The sequence below is a fragment of the Rhineura floridana genome, chromosome 2 (assembly GCF_030035675.1).
Source record: "Rhineura floridana isolate rRhiFlo1 chromosome 2, rRhiFlo1.hap2, whole genome shotgun sequence".
Taxonomy (NCBI): domain Eukaryota; kingdom Metazoa; phylum Chordata; class Lepidosauria; order Squamata; family Rhineuridae; genus Rhineura; species Rhineura floridana.
The window spans coordinates 167,268,542-167,290,765 of record NC_084481.1 but is presented as its reverse complement, the minus strand read 5'-3'; the positions used below and the strand labels follow the sequence as shown (position 1 = coordinate 167,290,765).

General features: G+C 40.1%; 1 protein-coding gene across 2 annotated transcripts in view; it reads right to left on the bottom strand.

Moving 5' to 3' along the window:
• The window catches only part of LOC133377367 (cytosolic phospholipase A2 epsilon-like), a 41,835-nt gene that overhangs the window by 5,304 nt on the left and 14,307 nt on the right, over nucleotides 1-22,224 (bottom strand). For both annotated transcript variants that reach the window (XM_061611334.1, XM_061611335.1), the window contains exons 5-18: nucleotides 21,898-22,029; nucleotides 20,248-20,288; nucleotides 18,564-18,606; nucleotides 16,718-16,775; nucleotides 15,791-15,960; nucleotides 15,599-15,685; nucleotides 11,612-11,649; nucleotides 10,381-10,528; nucleotides 9,171-9,307; nucleotides 8,296-8,518; nucleotides 6,103-6,217; nucleotides 4,027-4,164; nucleotides 3,410-3,517; nucleotides 2,029-2,220 (exon numbers count right to left, since the gene is read on the bottom strand). In XM_061611334.1, coding sequence (XP_061467318.1) covers nucleotides 2,029-2,220; nucleotides 3,410-3,517; nucleotides 4,027-4,164; nucleotides 6,103-6,217; nucleotides 8,296-8,518; nucleotides 9,171-9,307; nucleotides 10,381-10,528; nucleotides 11,612-11,649; nucleotides 15,599-15,685; nucleotides 15,791-15,960; nucleotides 16,718-16,775; nucleotides 18,564-18,606; nucleotides 20,248-20,288; nucleotides 21,898-22,029 — 1,630 coding nt within the window. The remainder of the gene's footprint in view (nucleotides 1-2,028; nucleotides 2,221-3,409; nucleotides 3,518-4,026; nucleotides 4,165-6,102; nucleotides 6,218-8,295; nucleotides 8,519-9,170; nucleotides 9,308-10,380; nucleotides 10,529-11,611; nucleotides 11,650-15,598; nucleotides 15,686-15,790; nucleotides 15,961-16,717; nucleotides 16,776-18,563; nucleotides 18,607-20,247; nucleotides 20,289-21,897; nucleotides 22,030-22,224) is intronic.

The window sequence follows — 22,224 nt, the reverse complement described above, 5'->3', positions numbered from 1 at the left end:
CTCTTTTAAGAGTACATGTACTCTTTTTGAGATGGTGCAACAGCATCCTCTTACTTTTCACTTATCAAAGCCAAATGTACTCTTTTTGAAATGACAAAATGATGGTAACCCTACCTGCTGACAGCTGTCTTTGTAAAGAACCATTTTTTATTTTATTTTAAAAAAGACTTTCTTATAGAACAGCAAACATCCATTTAGTTACTTATTATTATTTACATTTATACCCCACCTTTCCACAGTCAGCACCTAAGGTGTGAGTAAATTGCAGGTGCTTTATAAATTATTGTTATTAATATATTTAATTGTTCTGATCAGGGTTTGGGTGTCTCCATGGGTGAGCTGCTTTGCCCTGTGATTTGGGGAGAATCTTTGCTAAAGGAAGACAGTCTAGGATTTCAGCAGGAGGGGTTTTCTACAGGCCAGAAAGCAGAGCAAGTATTCTTCTAAAACATTTAACCCAGGATTAAGACATTTGCACCTTTTTTTGTAACTTGTATCAGGGCTTCTTCATCAGAATATGGCTCCTTCTTCTTAAAGCAATATCATGATACCAAGAGATGGCTCTTGTGCTACATGCTTGGGAGAGCATCTCTGAAACCCCATGACAGATGTTTATGGATTACAACTCCCATCATCCTTGACCGTTGGTCATGATGGCTGGGGCTCTTGGGAACTGGAGTCCAATCAGGTTGGGTTCCCTGCCCTATGTGTTGTGGAACTCATCAGAACTGAAGAGATGCACCAACCCTCTTTTCTCCTCTCAAAATGTTTATTGAGAAGGAAGGAGAGAAGACAGCCTGCCATGATTTATTATTTATTTATTTATTTATTACATGTATATCCCACCCTTCTTCCCAGTAGGAGCCCAGGGTGTCAAACAAAAGCACTAAAACACTTTAAAACATCATAAAACAAACGTTACAAAATATTAAAACAAAACATCTTTAAAAACAATTTTAAAAGCTTTAAAGACACGTTTTTTAAAAGAAAAAGATTTAAAAACATATTAAGCAATTCCAACACAGACACAGCCTGGGATAAGGTCTCAACTTAAAAGGGTTGTTGAAAGAGGAAGGTCTTCAGTAGGTGCCGAAAAGATAACAGAGATGGCACCTGCCTAATATTTAAGGGGAGGGAATTCCACAGGGTAGGTGCCGCTACACTAAAGGTCTGTTTCCTATGTTGTGCAGAACGGACCTCCTGATAAGACGGTATCTGCAGGAGGCCCTCACTTGCAGAGAGCACTGATCATCTGGGTATATAAGGAATAAGAGTCTTTCAGGTATCTTGGTCCCAAGCTGTATAGGGCTTTGTACATCAAAACTAGAACCTTAAATTTGGCTCAGTAGCTAAAAGGTAGCCAGTGCAATTCTTTCAGCAGTGGGGTGACATGTTGACAATACCCTGCCCCAGTGAGCAGTCTCACTGCCACATTTGTCTTCTCTGGCTAGGTATGTGATTCCATGGACATTTAGGTGGTGCAAACTACTGATGATGGTGATGGTGATTTATATTGCTTCCTCTGGTCAATATGAACAGGCATTTAGGGTGAAATCCTACACCTACTTACCGGAAAATGGGACTTAGCTCTGAGTATTTATTATCATTAAAATTAACATTTACATTAGTAATAATTTCATTTTTAGATAATGTAATCAAACAGTAAAATACAATAATATCAATACATTCAATAAAACATAATACTGGGCTCTCAAGGAACCTAGAAAAGGGTGGGGAACAAAATATTGAGTCATTGATCAGTCTAGCCTAGCTTTCCCCAACCTCCAGATGTGTTGTACTACAACTCTCATCATCCCCAGCCAACACAGCTGATGGTCAGAGACAATGGGATTTGTAGTACAAAGCATCTGGAAGGCACTAAGCTGATATGATCTAGTCTAGATTAATCTCATATTTTCAGTGTCAAACGTGTTTGAAAGTTTCTCTCTATGCTCTTAGACAGAGGTCCTTGAATGTGCTCTAATGTTGAACAGTGGCTCCAACAAACAATTGCATACACTCGTTTACCTTTCCATCTATGAAAACGTTCATTCTCCAAGTAATAGTTATGCATCTGAAAACCCTTCAGGAAATTGTGGTACTGAGCAACTGAAAGGCGATCAGTTAAGGCCCCTCGAATCATATTGGCAAGATCTCCAGCTGGGATAAACATGTGGCTTCTTATGTCATATGGCTTTGTAGTTAAATCAGGCTCTTCCTCTGTAATAAGACACAAAAGGCGACAAAAGAAACATTCATTAACTTTGCTTAATATCCAAGCACGGATGGCTAAGCAAGGATGCAGACAACCAAGTTACAGGACAGATACACTTGTATACCCACTACAAGATGACTGTAAAAGGCAACATACAGCCCAGTCCTAAGCATGTTCACTTGAAAGTACGTCTCATTGAGTTTAATGAGATTTTGCTTCCTAGTTTAGCATTGTAGCGTTATGTGTGCCAATATATTTTTTCTTTATTTATAAAAAATATTTGTATACTGCAATTTCATTTTAAAAAAATCAAAGTGGTTTCCAGCAATTATAATAAAAACTACACAAGTATTAAAACAGATCACCAGCTGACTATTATGGAATATGTTTTTCTTAATTGTCTGCGCATAAGCCTTGAAGCAAAGAAAAGTTTTCAGTAAGCATTTGAAGGTTAATATAGAACGTGCTTGCTGAATCTCTGTTGGAAGAGCATTCCACAGGAGTGGGCCAAGAACACTGAAGGATCGGTTTCATGTGGATGTCAAATGACCCTAACTCAGTGATCGAGTTGGGATATATGTACACAACAGTGTCTGAACTTCATCACTGATCATGGAACTAGAACATTTGGATGCAGATTCAACTTCACATTTTTAGTTGAAGCATCAAAATAGTTAGGCAGTTCTGGTATAGAGGCAGCCTTTCACTTGGTGCGTATCCTTTCTTTAAGAGTACACATTGTCCAAGTTGTTTTTCTTATTCAAGATGGACAGTCCTATGCTTATCTGAGATGAATCAAAAGGAAAAGGCATTATTTCCAAAAGGTATGTACACAGAACGTTTCTGTGTGAGGCTAGCTGCCTCTTTGTTTTTCAGCCTTTATTATATCAAACATGTGGTGGCTAGCTCATCAGAGATATGTGTCATTGGTGTGCCTTATGTTTTGGCATGCTACTATTCCACCCATTTTAGGAAGGTTTGTTGTGGTGCACCGAACTACAGGCTGTGCTCATAGTAAATGATTCCGAAGACCTACACAGACTGAAAATTGTTCATCCAAATTGACACTCATTGGTAATATTCATGAAGTTCAGAAAAGAACTCCAATCCCTGGTCTCTTTCAGCAACATATCAAGTAGACTAATTCAAAGTAGAGCAATGGACACTGCAGAAGCATGGAAACTAGAAGCTCACCAATATCTATTATCTTGTCTCGAGTCCATCTATGCCAGAATTCCTCTGAATTGTTAACTGTGTTCCATATATACAACAGGTTTAGTGAAAATATGCTACTCCACATACCTAAAGGGAGAGAGAGAGACAGAGAGAGAGAGAAAGGCAAGGAAAGTGAGTTTACAAGGAATAAATGTAAGACCTCAAAGCAAATCTGTTGAGAATGACTCTTCCTTTTGCCCAGTTCTCAATCAACAATGACAGCAGGAATATGAGCATATTTAATTCAAATATTGTCTAAATTTCTGTTTTTAATGCCTGAGTAGACAGTATGCCGTCGGATGATTCACTGGACAAGGAGTTCCATGTTGCACTATCATATTGTTGTCTCAGGCTGCTGAATATGTCCTCTGGCTTGTTGGAATCATAGTCCTTGGTTGACCCTGACTGCATCAAGACACAAGCACTCATTTAAAACATGCCCCAGGGAGATCTAGCCAAAAAGGTTGATATGTTTTGAGATAGACTTGAATCTGGTCCTTTTCCTCCAAGGAACAGAGATCCTGCACCAGTAACTACTCTTGCTAATGAGGTTCTGATAACAATACTTTGACCTTCCCTCAAGGTAGATACATCACCGTGAAGATAGCACATTCTGCTTTCTGGAAGTTTTTTTATCAGACGGCCCATGAAGAATTCACTTCCAAAGTTTTCTGGATGCACAAATGCTCCATATTTCAGGAACCCCGCCTCAAAGGGAGTGAACTCCAGCCATTCTACAATCAGAATAAATAAAATACTTTAATGGGAAAGAGGGTTACTTTCAAATATGATGAAATTAAATGGGCTTCTGGAGCTTAAGTAACACTAGCTTCCCATTCTTTGTGTTCCCCTGGGGCATTATCTGCCTGTATGTACTGGGGGAGGAGAGAAACAGGTCTCTATTCAACCTTGAGGGCATCACGCAAGTGCTGTATCCACACTAGGGCTGCTTTCACACATGGGGCTGATTGCATTGGTTTAATGGATTAAAAAGGTAGTGCTTCTGTCCCGATTTCTAAAATCCCTGTCACACTGCAGTACCTGTTACGTTAAGGAACAACAGCTTTTTCAGCTGATATACTGGCATTTTGCACAAGTATCTTTCACACAGCTTGTATTTGTCCCTCACTCATGCACACTGTTCCCCACTGCGTAAGAGGTCTAAGATCTCGTCCCGTTGCCATGAAAGCCCTCTCCCTTTAGGATCTGACTTTTTAAATTGTTTTAGTTGTATCAAGTTGGGTGTATGTGGGAAATGCTGCTGCTATCTGTGCTGATGCTGGAATGCCAGTACAACATTCAACAGGCAAAAAAAAATAACATGCGACTAAAGGGTGGGAACGCACTGCATGCTGGGATGCCTGTCACGACAGCGGCTGCAGCTAGAGAAAAACTGCGATCTTCTGGGTTCCCAGCCTTGTTAACAGATTATTTCTGGTATCATTTATCATGGAAATTAGTGCTAAACTTCCACTACATTCCACTAGAATTCTGGAGCTAGCTTGTGTGTCGTGTGAAAGATCAAATATAATGTGCAAATTACCAGGTGAGAAATTGTCAGAATAACGGAATAAAGTGCAGTGTGAAAGCAGCTTAGGGAAAAAAAACCACCCCCTTAATTTCTTTCTAACTCTTATTGACCAGGTGTTATTTGTCAGTGAACTTTTTTTAAATCCTATTTTCAGTCAGATACTTTTCAGTATAGAGATATCTATGAGTGAGTTTATGTGAAAATACGTGAGAAACAAGCACATTTATGTACTCTGGTTACTTTAGGCCTGGCCAAGGGCTTGTGCATGCCAATGGAATTTTTGTCTCCTTATACCTCTTTAAACAATAGAATTACATACTTTTAAAACACAAACTGCTTTTTGATCCCAGGATATGGTAAGAAGGCATATCAGACTACCACCTTGCTGACATTAAGCAGGTCTGGGTTATGTCAGTGACTGGATGGGTGAACCACCTGGGAACCATCTGTATGCCTCCATAATGGAGGGAAAGTGGGATATATACCCAGCTGCGTCCATAGTCACAGCACTACTCGTACTTGTCGTTTGTTCTTCCCCAGTAGCTCGGTGAGTGCCTTTTGATCTGGGGGGTCTCATCTTCCAGCACTATCTCATGTTGCATTTTGGATACTCTGTTCATAGGGTTTTCATGGTAAGAGGTATTCAGAGGTGGTTTACCATTGCCTTTCCTCTGAGTTTGGATGTCTTACTCTGGTGTCTCAGCTTTGACCATTCCGCCTTGGGTGCCCCTGCTAGGAGTCTAGTCTCTTGGTCTAGACTCCTGATGGCATTGCTCTCAGCTTCTTCGACACTCTCAACCCCATGCATAAGAAACCTTAGTTTATATTAAAGGTTAAAAATAAAATATTAAAAATTTTGTCCAAAAAAACCTGACCTCAGATTCTGATGTCAACATCTGAATATTTTAAACATTTGACAAGATCTGAAAAGAGGAATATTTACCTGGAAGTAAATATTGGGAAAGTTTATCAGATGTAATGGTAGATTTGTAGGCTCTGGCTTTGTGGATTTTAAGGGACAAGCTTCAACTTAAAATCAGTAGTAAAATCAGTATTTCACTACTATGGAGATAACCAAGATATGCAATTTTGTCATTCTAATATTTGAGTTCTCTTTTTCCCCTTTAATCTATTCTCTCACCTTTGAAGTCATGAGTGCTGTACTTGTCCTTGATATTGATGGTTACATAGACAGGCAGTGGATTTTGACCATCTATCAAAGCTTCTCTCTGCTCCGAAAGCCTGTGGTTATCTTTCTAATTGTGAAGGGGGGAAAATGTTATATACAAAGTTATGGAACGTATTACATAAAGTAATAACAAGAAAATTATCTTAGAGTTTAACCCTATGCCTAAAATAAAACTACGCCATAGAACGGGTTAGGAAACCTTTTTGGCTTATCAGGATTGGCCTTGCGGGCCAAATTTGGCAGGGGGGCAGGGCCATTCACATTTCAATCAGATGTCAGATCTCTTGCCGGGGGTTCCCAAGTGCCGACTGTTGCTGAGGGAAGCTCAAGAAAGAAGCCTGCAATTTAAAAGGCAGGCTTTGTTCTCTTGCTTATCCCATCTGTAGCAGCAGTGGCAGGGAGAGGGGTGGGGGCGAAGGAGAGAAAGAATTCTTCCCTTCATCCCCCTCCACTGCCTTTGGAATAAACAAGAGAATAATGCCTGCATTTTAAAAGGCAGCCGAATGGGGTTGGGTGAGGAACAAAGCGGAGAAAGAATTCTCTGCATTTTCCCTTCGTTCCCGCCGCCACCTCTGCTGCTGGGGTAAGCAAGAGAAGAAAGCCTGCTTTCTTTCCTCGTTCACCCCAGTAGTAGCAGCAGCTATGGCAGCTAGAGGAGGGGGGAGGAAAGAGAATATTCTTCTCCCCTTTATCTCCCCCACCACTGCTATTGCTGGGGTAAGCGCCCTGGGAGGGCTTTCTCCTCCTTGAGCAACGTGTGCTCCTACCAAGCAAAAGCCCACTGTAAGCTCCCAATTCTTCCTTTGAAGGCCCACCCCTTACCCACCGCACACCTGACATCATGTATGATGTCAGGTTATGGCAGGTGGGTGAACATGAGTGACTAAAGCAGATGCTTTATACCAGTATTCCCGCCATTGACAGACTCCAAGGGCTCTAGCAATGGCGGGCCTTTGCAGCCATGTCAGGTGGATCTGGCGTGGCTTCAAAGCCCCCTCCCTTTTTCTGATGGTGGTGTAGCCATGCACACCACATTGTGCAAGGGGCAGAGCAGGGTGGCTATTGAAGCCCTGCTCCACCCTCGCTCTGCCTCTTTCTGGCCTTGTGCGATGGCAAGGCAGGTTGCGAGTCACCTTGTACTCTTGGTGGTGGCCTGTTGAGGCCTGCCTTCTGGGTGGTGCAGCCTGTTGGCAAGATCACCTTTGGGGCTAACCTGTAACACCCACTCAAAGTTGTGTGGCTGTAAGTGGGGGTGGAGCAGGAAGGCCTCCCTAACCACCCTGAGGGGATGGGGCCCGCAGAAGGGGCTTGGACTTGGACCACCCCATTTTCCATGGCAGGGTGTCCTTGCCCAATTGGGTAAGAGTTCGGTCCTGCACTTTTCTCTGCAGATCATTTATTATATAATCAAGCACTTAATTTGCTTTATTTGAATAAACGTGGCCCTTGATTTACCCACAGTTCATCTTGTCTTGCCTCTTCATTTTCTGGCTATGGGTTGCAATAAGTGATAGCACATAAACAAGCCTGAGGCTTGGCCAGAAATTATACTTGGATATATGGATGTGTTATACTTCACACTTAGCAGCCTTTTCTGAAACCTGTGACCTAGCCACACAACATATCTGTGGGCAGGGAGAAGAGGCTCTTTTCTGTTGGCCCCCTACTCTGACCTTATATATTGCTTGTTTTTTATCTTTTTGTACACCGCCCAGAGAGCCTTCGGGCTTAGGGCGGTATATAAATAAAATAAAATAAATAAATAAATAAAACATGTAAGCTCTCTTTTGATCTTCTGGGGCAGCAGGAATAATTCTTCATATTTACAGACATGTCACATCAGTAGGGTTCTTGGTACATAGATGTGAACTTTAATTTTTGTTTAGCATTTTGATCAATGACATTCCACCCTTGAATTACCATATGGCAGATATTTTAAATACCTGCTACCCTAATACCCTACAATTACTAAAAAAATAGCTTTACTAATCCAACAAAATATTGATTGCTTTGAAGTTTCCTAGTATTCATCACCCTATATTATTGTCATTACCCTTCCAAATCCTTATTGCCCGATTGCTCTTTGTTTTTATAATACAGATAGCTGTAGTTGCTTAGGACAAAAAGAAAGATTTGATATTGTACCCCATCATTTAACAAATACTCTATGATGAGTCCCCAGAGATCTATAAATGTTGTCTTGTGTCCTTCTTGTTTCCGTTGACGCAGCTGTTGATAATAGTATTTTGTACGCTCCATGGTAAACATTTCTATCTTGCTTTTGGTCACTTGTTTCTTAGCCTCATTTATTTTTTCATCTAGATCCTTCTGGGACCAATAAGCATCTCTATACAGGTGTGCCATGGCCCTGAAGAAATACAAAAAGAAAGAACAGAAACACTTAGAAATTTATTATGGCCTAAGTTTTCAAGGACAAAAGAAAAGAGTAAGCATGCAACTGCAGATACACAAAACACTATAGTCTACAAGTCAGAAATTCTGAGTCCAGGGGTAAAAGACGCATGTGTAGTGCACTTACGTTCACATCATAGATTTGTATAAAGGCAACATAGTAGATGCTATCAACAGGGATGTAAGAAGGCAGCAATTTCCATTCTGGCCTGCCTTTGTTCCTGTTTCTGTTCCATTGCAGTTCACTTTCCACTAAATAATATATTATTCATCTCACTGACCACTATTTAATGTAATTTATGTAATTATTTAAGTTACACATTTAACATAATTAATGACATGATTGTTTCCACACTAATACAAAGGTCATTCATTTCAATGCGAAGGAAACACAATTTAAATGGCAAAATGTTATCAGTTAGGTTTTTGTTTGCAGATTGAAAACAACAGTGAATACCAATTTGTATTTGCTGGATTGATTTCCATTTTGGACATGGAAACTTTTGCTTCTGTTTCCATTTTCATCAGAATTTTCTGACAGTTATCAGCATGCCTTTTCTACATGTATTAACAGTCTTCACAAAGATTTCAGATGAAGTTTCACTTACCATGAAGTGCCAGACAGACAAGATATGTATGTTACACAGTCTAAGATATTTAATTTTTTGAGACCCGTTATAGAGCCATAAGTTGTTGTGAATGATCTTGTCCCACCTCCTGTTGTCATGACTGCCACCACAGGAACCTGCATGGCACACAGTCATAAGAAATTCATATATAGCAGGATGAAACATTTAGGTAACATTTAGGCTGACTGAAGTTAAACTTCTGCTGCTGACAATGCAATTGTCTCATAACTGGTATAACCTTCTATATATGCAAGAAGTTTAAGCTTTAACACTGCATGTCTATGCATGTTTATTAGAAAATATGTTCCATGGAAGCTGTGTTTAATGGGCTTCCTTTCAGGAAAATATGCTTAGGATAATAGCCTGCATTATGGACAGTAGTGTTTAATTCATGATCACAATGGTATTTCAAAATAGCTGAACCCTGGGAGGATAAAGTTGACATAACTGACAAAGATATCTGTATCTATTCTGGCTCAGTGGATAGATGTGTTCAGAATTATAGCCCAAGCTATAATTATAACAAAGGGCCCAAGCCCCAAAATCAGCTGATTGTTAGAACTTGTACAGTGCCATGCATGGAACTATGTAGTCCTCAGCAATCAGCCAATTGTTGAGGTTTGCATAACTCCATGTGTGGTACTTTGCAAGCCTTGATAATCAGCTGATTATCAGATGAATTGCACAACACTCAGACTTTTATTATACATAAACTGAATAGCTGAGTGTATGTGTGTAACACAAAATACTATAGTCATGCAAAATAATATAAATTTCAGATTTCTGTTTTGATGTTATCAGAAACAGTCACAAAATCCAAGGGGAGGACTAATAACATGAACCTAATGCTTTCCCTTCCATTATCCCCTAATACAACACTCAGGATTATTAAGGTTGCTTGGCTGACTATGCCGTTGTCTACACTTGGCTTCAAACCATTTGAAGTAAATAACTTACATAACTTTTTACAATAGCAAATTATATCACCAATTCAGTTTCATGTTGTGATGCTATCTTCTGTCAGAGTTGAAAAGAACTGCTTTCTTCAAAAGTGAGCATGCATTCAGAAAAAGTATGACCATGGCAGAGTTACAAGGTTGGAAAACTGGTATGTGATGACTTTTCTGTTATAAGTAACAGACTAAATTCACATTTAGGCAGACATAAATCAGCATCCCATTTCACATACCTCGTGATCTTGCAAGTCATAATCTAGTTGGAGAACCTGCTTCAGAGCTTGAGCCACTCGTCTCTTTCGTTTGTATAAGAACTCTTGTTCCTGTGGGCACAGATCATATCCCAAGCGCACATCTAGGTCTGCTGGGCAGGAATAATGACTAGGACATACACATACATTAGACAGTCAGACAGACAGTCCAAATAAATGAGAAATCTTAGTATTTTATCAAGCAGAAATGAAGTAGGAGAGATTATTGAATGTGATCATTCAGTATCATATTGTGTGAAATAACCATAGACAATGTGATTATTGTTCTGCCCCCAAATGGGCATGGGGTTATTTGATATTGCCCCCTAGTTTCCATATTGAGAACTGCTATAATTTTCCTATTGTTCATCTGTTAGATACTGACTTGATCAGTTGCTATTATCATGCATTAATTGATTGTTCCTATTTAGAATATCTAATCCTGTTTACAGCAAATTTCACAAATGAAAGAAAAGCTCCCTGCCACTCCCTTGCTCCCTGCCACAGCTGCAGTTGCATTGTCTTTTGATTTCATCAATACCATTTCGTTCATCTCCATCAGATTCAATCTTTTGTATAGCTAAATATTTGATCATCTGCATTTATATGTTGTTTGCTGTTCATGTTGTGTTCAAGTTATTAAAATTGAAGTGTGGACTGCATGTGAGTTTAGGTGATCGGATAGACACTGTGAGGTGAGATTTGAACAGTTATTTCACACAATATGAACACTGCTCAGAAACGTTTTTAAATGTTTAAAATGTTGTTTTATTATTTATATTAAAACTGTTTTAATTCATAGGAACATTTTACCCTGACTTCCTTATGCCTACACATCACGTAAGGTGGCTTGCAGCGAAAATTGCAATATTACAGTAAAATCATAGCTTCAGTAGAATACAACAGAGACAGGCATGACATAAATATAAACAAATCTTAAAATGAAAGTATTATCTACTTGGCAGGATTCTCAGGGTTAAGACCGCTCTGAAACATTACTCTGTATTGTATGTTATAGTGCACAGATTCCCTTATAGGGCAAATAAAATTAATAAAATATTCAAATCATGCACTACCTTCTGGCAACTGTTATATACCAAATGTGGTGTTGAAATACTATTTCAGGGAAAAATTTACAAGAGCTTATATAAAGTTGATAGCCAACTTAGTTGATATTGTCACCATAAAAATGAAATATTAAGAGGACGCTTACCAGTCATCCACTTTCACATGCAAATCGTACTTTTTCTCCTGAAAAGCAGGAAATAAGAGTCATAAAGTGCAATCATAATCTAACCTTGCCATCTGCATTCAAATTGTCTGAACTGAAAGACTAGATGCACACGTACTCTTACACATAGAAGCTGACTGAAAAAATGGAAATGGACTGCCTTCAAGTCGATTCCGACTTATGGCGACCCATTGAATAGGGTTTTCATGGTTAGCGGTATTCAGAGGTGGTTTACCATTGCTGTCCTCTGAGGCTGAAAGGCAGTGACTGGCCCAAGGTCACCCAGTAAGCTTCATGGCTATGTGGGGATTTGAATCCTGGTCTCCCAGGTCGTAGTCCAACACTCTAACCACTACAGCACACTGGCTTCAGCACTGGTGACGGGACAGCATCCTCCACCATACCTGAGGGCAGCAGGCAAGCTAAGGGGTGTGTAGGACAGGCTGTATGGCACACATAGCTCTGTCCTCCAACATTTCCCCTGCTCCGCATCTCTTTGGGGAAGTTTATGGTGGGGTAGAGAAAACTATCCCAATTATTTATTTATTTGATTTATATCCCACCCTTGTTCCCAGTAGGAGCCCAGGGTGGCAAACAAAAGCTCTAAAAACACACATCATAAAAACAGACCCTAAAATACATTAAAACAAAACATCTTTAAAAACATTTTTAAAAGCTTTAAAAACATTTTTTTAAAAGGTTTAAAAACATTTTTTTTAACAAAGTCTAAGATCGTATTAAAAAGCTATTCCAACACAGACTCAGACTGGGATAAGGTCTCAACTTAAAAAGCTTGTTGAAAGAGGAAGGTCTGCAGTAGGCACCGAAAAGATAACAGAGATGGTGCCTGTCTAATATTTAAGGGGAGGGGATTCCAAAGGGTAGGTGCTGCTACACGAAAAGCCCATTTCCTATGTTGTGCAGAACGGACCTGCTGATAAGATGGTATCTGCAGCAGGCCCTCACCTGCAGAGCGCAGTGATCGACTGCGTAGATAAGAGATAAGAAATATCTTTCAGGTATCCTGGTCCAAAGCTGTATAGGGCTTTGTACACCAAAAGTAGAACCTTGAACTTGGCCTAGCAGCTAACGGGCAGCCAGTGCAATTCTTTCAGCAGTGGGGTGACATGTTGGCGATACCCTGCCCCAGTGAGCAGTCTCGTCACCGCATTTTGCACCAGCTGCAGCTTCTGGATCAACCTCAAGGGCAGCCCCACATAGAGCACATTACAGTAATCCAGCCTGGAGGTTACCAGTCCATGGACAACAGTGGTCAGGCTATCCCGCCCCAGGAACAGCTGCAGCTGTCTTACCAGCTGAAGCTCGTAAAAGGCACTCCTAGCACTGAGGTCACATGGGCCTCTAGTAACAAAGATGGATCCAGGAGCTCCCCCAGACTATGGCCCTGCTCTTTCAGAGGGAATATGACCTCATCTAAAGAAGGCAACTGACCAATTATCCGAACTCAGGAACCACCAACCCACAGCATCTCCATCTTGCTAGGATTCAGACTCAGTTTATTGGTCCTCATCCAGTCCACCACCGAGTGCAGGCAGCAGTCCAGGGCTTGCAATGCCTCTTCTAATTCAGATGTTACAGAGTAATAGAGCTGGGTATTGTCAGTGTACTGCTGATACCTCACCCCAAATCTGATCACCACTCCCAAGGGCTTCATATAGATGTTAAACAGCATGGGGGACAAGATGGTACCCTGCGGCACCCCACAGCACAACTGCCAGGGGGCTGAAAGACAATCACTGAATGCTATTCTCTGAAAATGACCTTGGAGATAGGATCAGAACCACTGTAATACAGTGCCTGCAGTACCCATCTCACCAAGTCAGTCCAGATGATACCATAGTGAGTGGTATCAAAAGTCACTGAGAGATCAAGTAAGAATAACAGGGTTGCACTCCCCCTGCCCTTCTCCCGATAAAGGTCATCCATCAGGGTGACCAAGGCTGATTCAGTTGGATAACCAGGCCTGAATCCACTGGAATGGGTCAAGATACTGCTTCATCCAAGAGTACCCACAACTGCTGCTCCACAACCCTCTCAGTCACCTTCCCTAAGAAGGAGGTATTTGTGACCAGTCGGTAATTGTCACAAACCAATGGGTTCAGGATGGGCTTTTCCAGGAGCGGTTGGATCATCACCTCTTTCAGGGCAGTTGGAACAACTCCCTCCTCAACAAAGCATTGACCACACCCTGGATCCACTCGGTCAACCTCCCTCAGCAACCTTTAATAAGCCAAGAGGGGCAAGGGTCGAGAGGACACATTGCTGGCCGCATCATCGCAAGCACCTTGTCTATGTCATCAGGCCGCATCAACTGAAACTGTTCCCAAGAAGTTGCAGCAGACATTGCACTGGACACCTCACTTCAAAGTGTCTTGCAAACAATTCACTGTGGGCCTCTGAAGGATGTAAAACTCCATTTCCTGGAGCTTTATGTGGTATGTAGATATATGTAGATATAAATTATGTGGTGAGCCACTCCACACAAACAGACTACCATGTGATAATATAGACCTCGCACGTAAAAACTGAAGATGGCTCCACATAGTGGCCACACCAGCTAGGGATATTTGATGAATTGAATTTCTGTGAATTCTTACGTGAACTGATCTGATACATGCCTCCTAGTCTAATGTGCAGATCAAAACATAATTATCCTTTAGATTTCACTCTTCTCAAAATTGTGTATTGCAGTTCTCAGGACAAAAAACACACCAAAATGTGCTAAAATGCATATTTTAGGATCAAATCTATTTAGAAATGCGTACATTTAAATAAATACATATTTAAAGATGAAGTTTTGTAAAGATTTATTTAAATGGAGAAATGGGACAGCCTTTATGAATGAATACATGCAAAACTGACATGGACCAGAAACAGATTCATCCTAAGTATGAAAATTGGTCCCTCTTTCCTACGTAATGGATGTATTTGTAGACTTGCAGTCTGACATATTTTTAGCAGCCCAAACAGTGCTCTGTGCCTTGAAAAGTTGAATCCCAAAGAGCAGCTCAGTTATAGCATTCAGTACTTTTCAGTGTCATGGACCAAAAGAAATATCCCTGCATAACTACATAGACTAGAATAATCATTGTAGATATAAATGGAAACGAGAAAGTAGACCACAGAAGTTCCTTTGTTCTAAACTCAGATTGCGAATGCCATGCCAACAGTGAACCATGAAGCAGTGGCCCCTGTAGTGGGGAGGAGCTGTGGAGCAGCTGTGGAGCCACCACCCCGACACTGGTGTTCTAGCAGCTTACCTGGATGGGACTGGAGCAGGGCAGCTATGAGACTGGGGCTGAACAGACACATTAGTAGGAGTACTGGAATGGTTCCACTTGTGCTTCCATAGAGCCTCAACCTTACTGCTGCCCTGCACCAGCCCTGACCCTCCCAGGTAAGCTGTAGCAATACCAGTTTCAGGAGACCAGGGCATGGATCTGCCCCATCAAATGATCACTAGACCTACCCTCTGTGGCCAAGTTAGTTTGTAATCTAAAGTATAAATCTTTGGAGTCAACCCTGGATTAACCAAATCACTATCCTTCTGACCTATAAAAAGGGACTATTAATGAACTCAGAGATGGGAAATTTCTTAAGTCTAGAAGGCCATATGTTGGGAATCTGTTCATTCACACATTCCTGAATGGAAAACTATGGGAGCATCCAGAATGGCTAATGTCATTCACATGTAACAGCCTAGGATTTAGAATGGATGGATAGAAGCTAGCTTGCTTCAAAAGGAAGATGATTCTCTAATAGGAACCAAAAAAGTGCTTTCCAGAATCCTCTAGTTCTTAAGAGTCAGGCAAAAATCTCAGGGTCATTCCTACTTTACATCATAGAGTTACTGCCATATCATCACCTGCCTCAGTCTATATTCTTACTAGTTTAATAATTTCAGCATCCCATACTACTACCTCCTAAAAGATGAAGAATGGCACTCACCTCTACTATTGGTACTTTCTCTCCCATGGGCAAGGAATTCAGCATGACAGGTGGAACATCTCCTTTGGTGCTATAACAACAGGTACTCTGAGGAAAACAAGAAATTATCACCCCAATCAGAAAAGCTTTGTTTTGTTTCATTCTGAAGGGAAACTTGTATGGTTATTTGGATTATTAAGTCAGTTGACATACTAGATTACAGCGTGACTTCTTTGGCGGTAGCATAACATCCAAAACTGGATCCTTGTACTTGACATAGTGGAATGCTGTGGGACATGGCGGTGAAACAATAGCATCTGAACCCAACTTAAAACAGTGAGTGCCTTCACAAGATCCTTTCAATGAAAGTGAAAGATTTTTCTCTAAAGACAGGAGACAAAGCATGTGGAGAAACCTGCCATTATATGTGTTTCCATAACAAGCAATTAATCTTAAAAGCTCCATTTTGAATAAGTAAGTCATTAGTCACAAAATCACTCAATCCATCAAGACAAACATTACTGTGGGAGGGGGTGTGCCTTTAATGAAAATTCCCTGCCTTGTGGGCTAGCCATTAACTCAGGTATGGGAAAGTTGTGGTCCTCCAGATATTGTTGAATTTCCCACCCCTGATCATCAGCCATGCTGGCTGGGATTGAGGGAAGTTGGAGTCCAACAACATCAGACATCCCTGCATTCAATAGATCTGAAAATGTGTATCTGCCTTCAGGATTAGTACTGCCAGATATGCCTGAAATGGAGTTGCTGGTTTGAAATCCAAAGCATGGGGTAGCTTGGTAGTTGGAGCCCAGATTTGTCAGTCATGCAAACAGGGCAGAGGGCAGAAGAAAATGATTGGTCTACTCTAGCTTGTGATGCTACAGTTGTCATTCATTCTACATTGCAAGGCCCTATTTTTCTTATAGCAGCTCCTATGGAAATGTGGCATTACCCTCTGCCAGGTGAAAGACCACAAATTCGCTAAGTACCGTCTATTACCTCCCAGTGTTTCTCAGCTTTCAGAAAGTACTTCTGCCCATGCTGGTGAAGTGGCTGAGAAGGGCAAAATTAAAAAGACTGTGGGGTCTGGTTTATTCTGTGTAGCTACATCAGAGGTTGATAAATCAAGAAGGAACTCACTTGACTTATGGGGCTTTTCCTGGTTCACCTCTGCTTCCAGTCTGCAAACCTCACGACACTATAACAGAAATAAGCAACAAACAAATTCAGCAGAGATCATCTGGAACTGGAAGTGTTTGTTACATTACTTTGAACAAAATATAATCAGAGATGTTCATCTCTGAAAGAACGAATGGCCTGAGAGATACATTGTAGGTAGGGATGGATGAATCTGTCAGTTTTGTTTTCTGTTTCTTGTTTTTCCAGTCTTATATTCAGTTTGTACCATTTCTACATGAGTTTGTAATTCTTTTTAAAAACCTGCATAAAAATCATACGGTTCTTAATGCACATTTCTCTTAATATACCCATTTTAGTGTAATTATGCCTATTATACACATTTTCCAAGCAATGTCCCCACTACTAAAATGGATTTTCACTAAAACAACCATTTTTGTGTGCACTTTCCCCTGATATATGCTCTTTGTATACATGTTTTGGTTAGAGAACTGCATCACAACATTTGGCAAAGTGCAAATTTCAAAGGATAGCTGTGTTTTGGTTCATGTATTGGTTTGGGAAGTGTGAAGGTTTGCATTAAAATGCAAATTGAATGAATTCCTCCCTTATCCTTAACTGTAGGAAACTTACATATTAATAGAAGGGCCTGTTATTGGACAGAAGAACTTTCTTGGAGTCAACCTGTCTCCTCAATCACATGGAATAGGTTTCCTCTTGTTTTCCCTACTGATTAAGACTGCAGACCAAACCCCCTTATGCTGGGCTGAGGGAGATTTGGACTAAGTGGACACATCCCTCCACTCGTTTCTGCCGGTTCTGCCTGATAGCTGTGTTAGCCTAAAGCTGGTGCAGGAACTGGTTCTGACCTGCTTGCCCTGCCCCCTTTGCCCCCTGCTGCCATGTGTGACCAAGCTGCAGATGTGATGGTAGCTCTGCAGAATCTCGGCAGCAACAAGTTTGATGAAGTCTAATTCTGCAAGAGTGAGGGGAAGGGGCCATAGGTCTGTGATAGGACATAAGCTTTGCCTGTAGAATGTCTTAGATCCAACAGAAAGGACTCAGGGGGTCCTGCTATAGATCTTGGAGAGCTGATGCCAGTCAGAGTATAGATGCATCTATGGCATCTGTATATATTCATATTAGGAACTTTATTCCTGGGGAGTCATGGCAAGGAGCAACCATCACAGTCATTTCTTCCCTTCCTGAGATAGTGAGACTGAGGACAGAAGGGTGGGACGGGGTGGAAAGAGCTTAGGACTAGTAGCTCCTGCTTACATAGAACCCAATATTCCTTTCAAGAGACCAGAAAATAAAGAGAAGGGATCATATATGGTTGAAACAAATTTTAACTAAAATAATCCAGAATTTATATATTTGTTAATATGTAATATGAAGAATAATATGCAGCCAAAATTAGGCACTTGAGTTCACTATTCAGTAGCAGTGGATTAAGCATGTGCTAAACATTTCCAGTGAAATCACTGGAACATCAGGATTATCTTTTACTGGACTGTGCCCCAAATTTGAAAGGCAAAATTCATTTTACATGGCAAAGATGTCAGAATTTAATATTAAGCCAATAAAACAGAAATATAACTTCGAGGTAGATCGATTTATTTCCTTTAAGTAAGGTGTGGATCTTATCTGATGTTAGCATTAGAAACCTGTTGCTCTGTCCCCAGAAATAGAGTTCACTTAGATGGCCAAAACTAACTGTGAATCCATCAATTCAAAATGCATGTGTTTGTCCCAGAGTACTCTCAGCAATTGAGCGTCTGACAATTTCATAGATTGCACAGGTGTTACTAGCAATGATAAACTGCAGAAATATAAAATAAAAAATTACCACTAGAACTCCATTCGTTATTATGGTTTCAGGTGGACCTGACCTAGAAAACAAATATAAACACATATGTACTTCTAAATGGTAAAATATTACTCCTGCAAGGAAGTAAAAAATTGTTTTCACTCTGATCCTAAATAAGGGACTTCCTTCAAAGAAAATGCAAGCTTAATATCTGATGCATATACCCTGAGTTTCAAACACTGCTTTAGCTTCAGTGAACGCAAACGGTAGCCCAGTTTTTTACTTTTTAGTTGCAATATAGTTGCTGCTTCTGATGGCTCCAAACCACCTTATTCTGGTAAATGTAGGAATGCGCATCAAGGCCATATGGGAGAGGTGGGATTTCACTGAAAGAACAATACTAGTGCTGCTTCCCAAACAGGCTTCTGACACTGACATGATTATTCTCATGTGGATCAGACTCCTCTCATATGGCTCCACATTCCTGTAGTACCGGAGCAGTGTGGGATAGACCACACCTCTCTCATGATGCAGAATCAGGTCTGTGACTTGCACTTGCAAAATTTAAGGCAAGGCAAGCGGTTTACACTATGCTACCCATTAGGTTGACTGTCATACAATGATGCCAAATAGTCAAATAGGTTTTTTTTTTTTTTTAAGTAATTAAATTGAGAACATTTGGGATCTTTTCCATCTCTGGGCAGGGTTGCCATGCTATAGTTACATCTTTGTAAACGTATAAAGTCTAGACATTTATTTCTATTAATAATGGAAATCTTAAAGGGTACTGTTGTAAATTGCAAGGAAAGAGACAAACAAATAATATGAGGCCAGATCAAGAGAACTTGGGCTTTGCGCCTATAAAGATCAGCCTTCAGCAACCAGACAATCAGTGCTGTTCACCTCCTTGGAAGAAAGAGAGATGTTTAGATCAGTCCTTCAAGCAAAGGATAAGCACCAGATACATCTTTGTTAAAGTTGGATGCACCTGGTATCCTTTCCCTTTTGCGTGTGTGTGAATGCAGGGAACAAGCACAAGCTGGATTCATGTGCAAATCAAGTTGGTCATAATACTGTGAGCAAAGCTGAAACTTACTGGAGATTACCAAATTTTCAAGCAAATGCTCAGCTTTGCTTACCAAGATTTTAATTTTTATCCCTTTAATTCAGCAACATTGTATACATTTATACTCCACCTCTCTTCCATCATAGAGCTCAAGGGGACATACATAGGATTCCCAGGTGGTCTCATCCAGGTACTGACCAGACCCAAACCATCTTAGCTTCAAGCAAGGTGGCTCCATGCCTTTGAGTTAATATATATAAATCTTTTGTCCCAATATTTATCAACAAAGTTTCTGGTTTTTTGTGTATGTGTGTGGTCATCAAATAAAATTTAAAATCAAAATGGGGAAAATTGAAATAATTAGAAAAAAAATTCAGATTAAAGATTTTGAAGCCTAGACACATTCTGTGTTTGTGTAAAGTTGTATTTTAGCTCTGTAGCTACCTGCATCATCTTTATATTCAGGATGTGTGTGTGTGTGTGAAATTACTCTAACATGGGTTTTTTATTATTACAATTGAAGCTAGGAATTCTGATACTTATTATTAATTTACCTTTGCCTTAATTTTGCATCCAATTATTATATTTATTTATTTAAAAAAATAAGTACTATTTTTCATGTTTTAAAAAAGCAATGCAGAAAAATAAAGTACTTACGCAGGTTCCACTAGAAATTCAACTTCCAGCTCTTCTTGTTCCTACTCGCAAGGAAAAAAGAAAACAAAATAGCTACATCTATTTTCCTTCTTTCTGACATTAAAAATATCACATTACAGAGTTGCTAGAGGACATACATTAAGAAAATATTATTAGCATGAAGATTAAGTTTGTGTGCCAGCAAACTCAGCAGCCTTCTCCCAGAAATATGAATAACAACTGGTGTTATTTAATAATGAAACAACATTCACTTTCCTTTTGAACACCTCTTTCATTTACATAACAATCAACACACATATGACCGTTTTATTGATAACCTGTTGAGAGCAACAAGAAGTGAAATGTTTTGACTGCAACATTCCTGATTATTACACCCTGCTTTGACCAGGTTTCAAAAGCAGTCTGAACAAGAGCTTCTTAGGAACTGGTTCCTAAGTTCCCATAAATGAAAGTCACCTCAAAGGATTATCCTGCTAGTGGAAGGGGCGGGGAAGCAATTTCTGTCAATTCCACTTTCCCCTATGCCCTCAAAAATATTCTCAGGAAGTTTGGAGGACTCCCCGACCACCACCACGAACAGCATGAGAAGTGGTAATGTTGGATGCTGAAGGGGAAATTGGTCAAAATTTACCTCCCTCAACCTTTCTGCCAGCAGCAGCGTCCAGTGGATCTTAGCCCCTCCAATTTGCAGATGGACAACGCAAAATACAAGCCTATGTTTTTAGGCGCTAATGTTAGTAGCACAGGTTGGGATTCATGATTAAGCAACCATGTTCAAAAGTAGATCAAACTGTACAACTCTCAGGTGTTTTCATGTTAACAGAAAGCTGTATAATCAGTGATAAAAAGAACATCAGTAATAAATAGGGGAAAAATCTTTCATCTCAATAGCTGGAAGTTGTTCACCTATTGATTTTTGTTGTTATGTGCCTTCAAGTCTAATTTGCTTAACACATAAGCAATAACAGATGGAGGCAAGAGAAGAAAGAAGCGAGTCCCCTCCCCAGAACAAGTGGCTTGCCTTGCACCATTGCTAGACTCCTGAGGAAATTATAACTGAATCATAAATTAGAAATTAAAATTTATAAATTAAAAATTCTAAACATGCTTTTTTGAAAGTGAACGCAATAAAAAAATCAATAGGATTCACTTCAAAGAAAAGATGGGAGAGTTAAATGTGACATCTTATCTTTTCTCTTCCAGAAATCTATCATATATGCAACACTTCCCACCCCCACCCCAGGAAAGCACTTTGTCCCTTCAAAGTCCTCACCCAATATTTTTTCTGGTGCCACCACTGTCCAACATTAGTCAAATTCTGACAAATATTTCTTAGGATGAATGAAATGTAAATAGAGTATCCCTAAAATCTATTAGCATTAGATTTGTTGATATAGCTGAGAAATCCAATGTGGAGATAAGGCCTGCATAGCTTATGGCCCCCAAAACCTAATGCATCCAAGTATTTTTGTGTGCTTAGTGCTTGACCCATATCCTTTCCTTGTTTTTGCAGATTCAGATAGGAAAACAAATACACAAGGTTTATTAAGCCCCTGGTGGTTTGATTGGCTGTGTTCATTATGACAGGGGACAAATTGTTCAAGTTGCACTTGAGAACATTGTTCTTACAAGCCATATTTCAGATCTCACCTGTGGTTCAGACTTAAAATACATGAGAACTCTTTCACCAATAGGAAGCCGAGCTACATCAAAGCATATAGTGAAGAGGTGGTCATCTGCAGTGATAGCATCTTCATCAAAGACAGACAGCTCTAGCACATTCTGTGAAAATCAGTTAAATATATTAGATGCTTGATATAATCTGTGCTTATAAAAGGAGGGAACTGCTAGGAATCCTCTGCCATTAGGGCCTAACTATACATGGTGCTAAATCTGGGGTAGAAAACTGGTATGTCCAAGCTGATATGTTGCTGCGGCTGTTTTTCTGCCGGTATTTTGAGTGATTTTAATTAAACT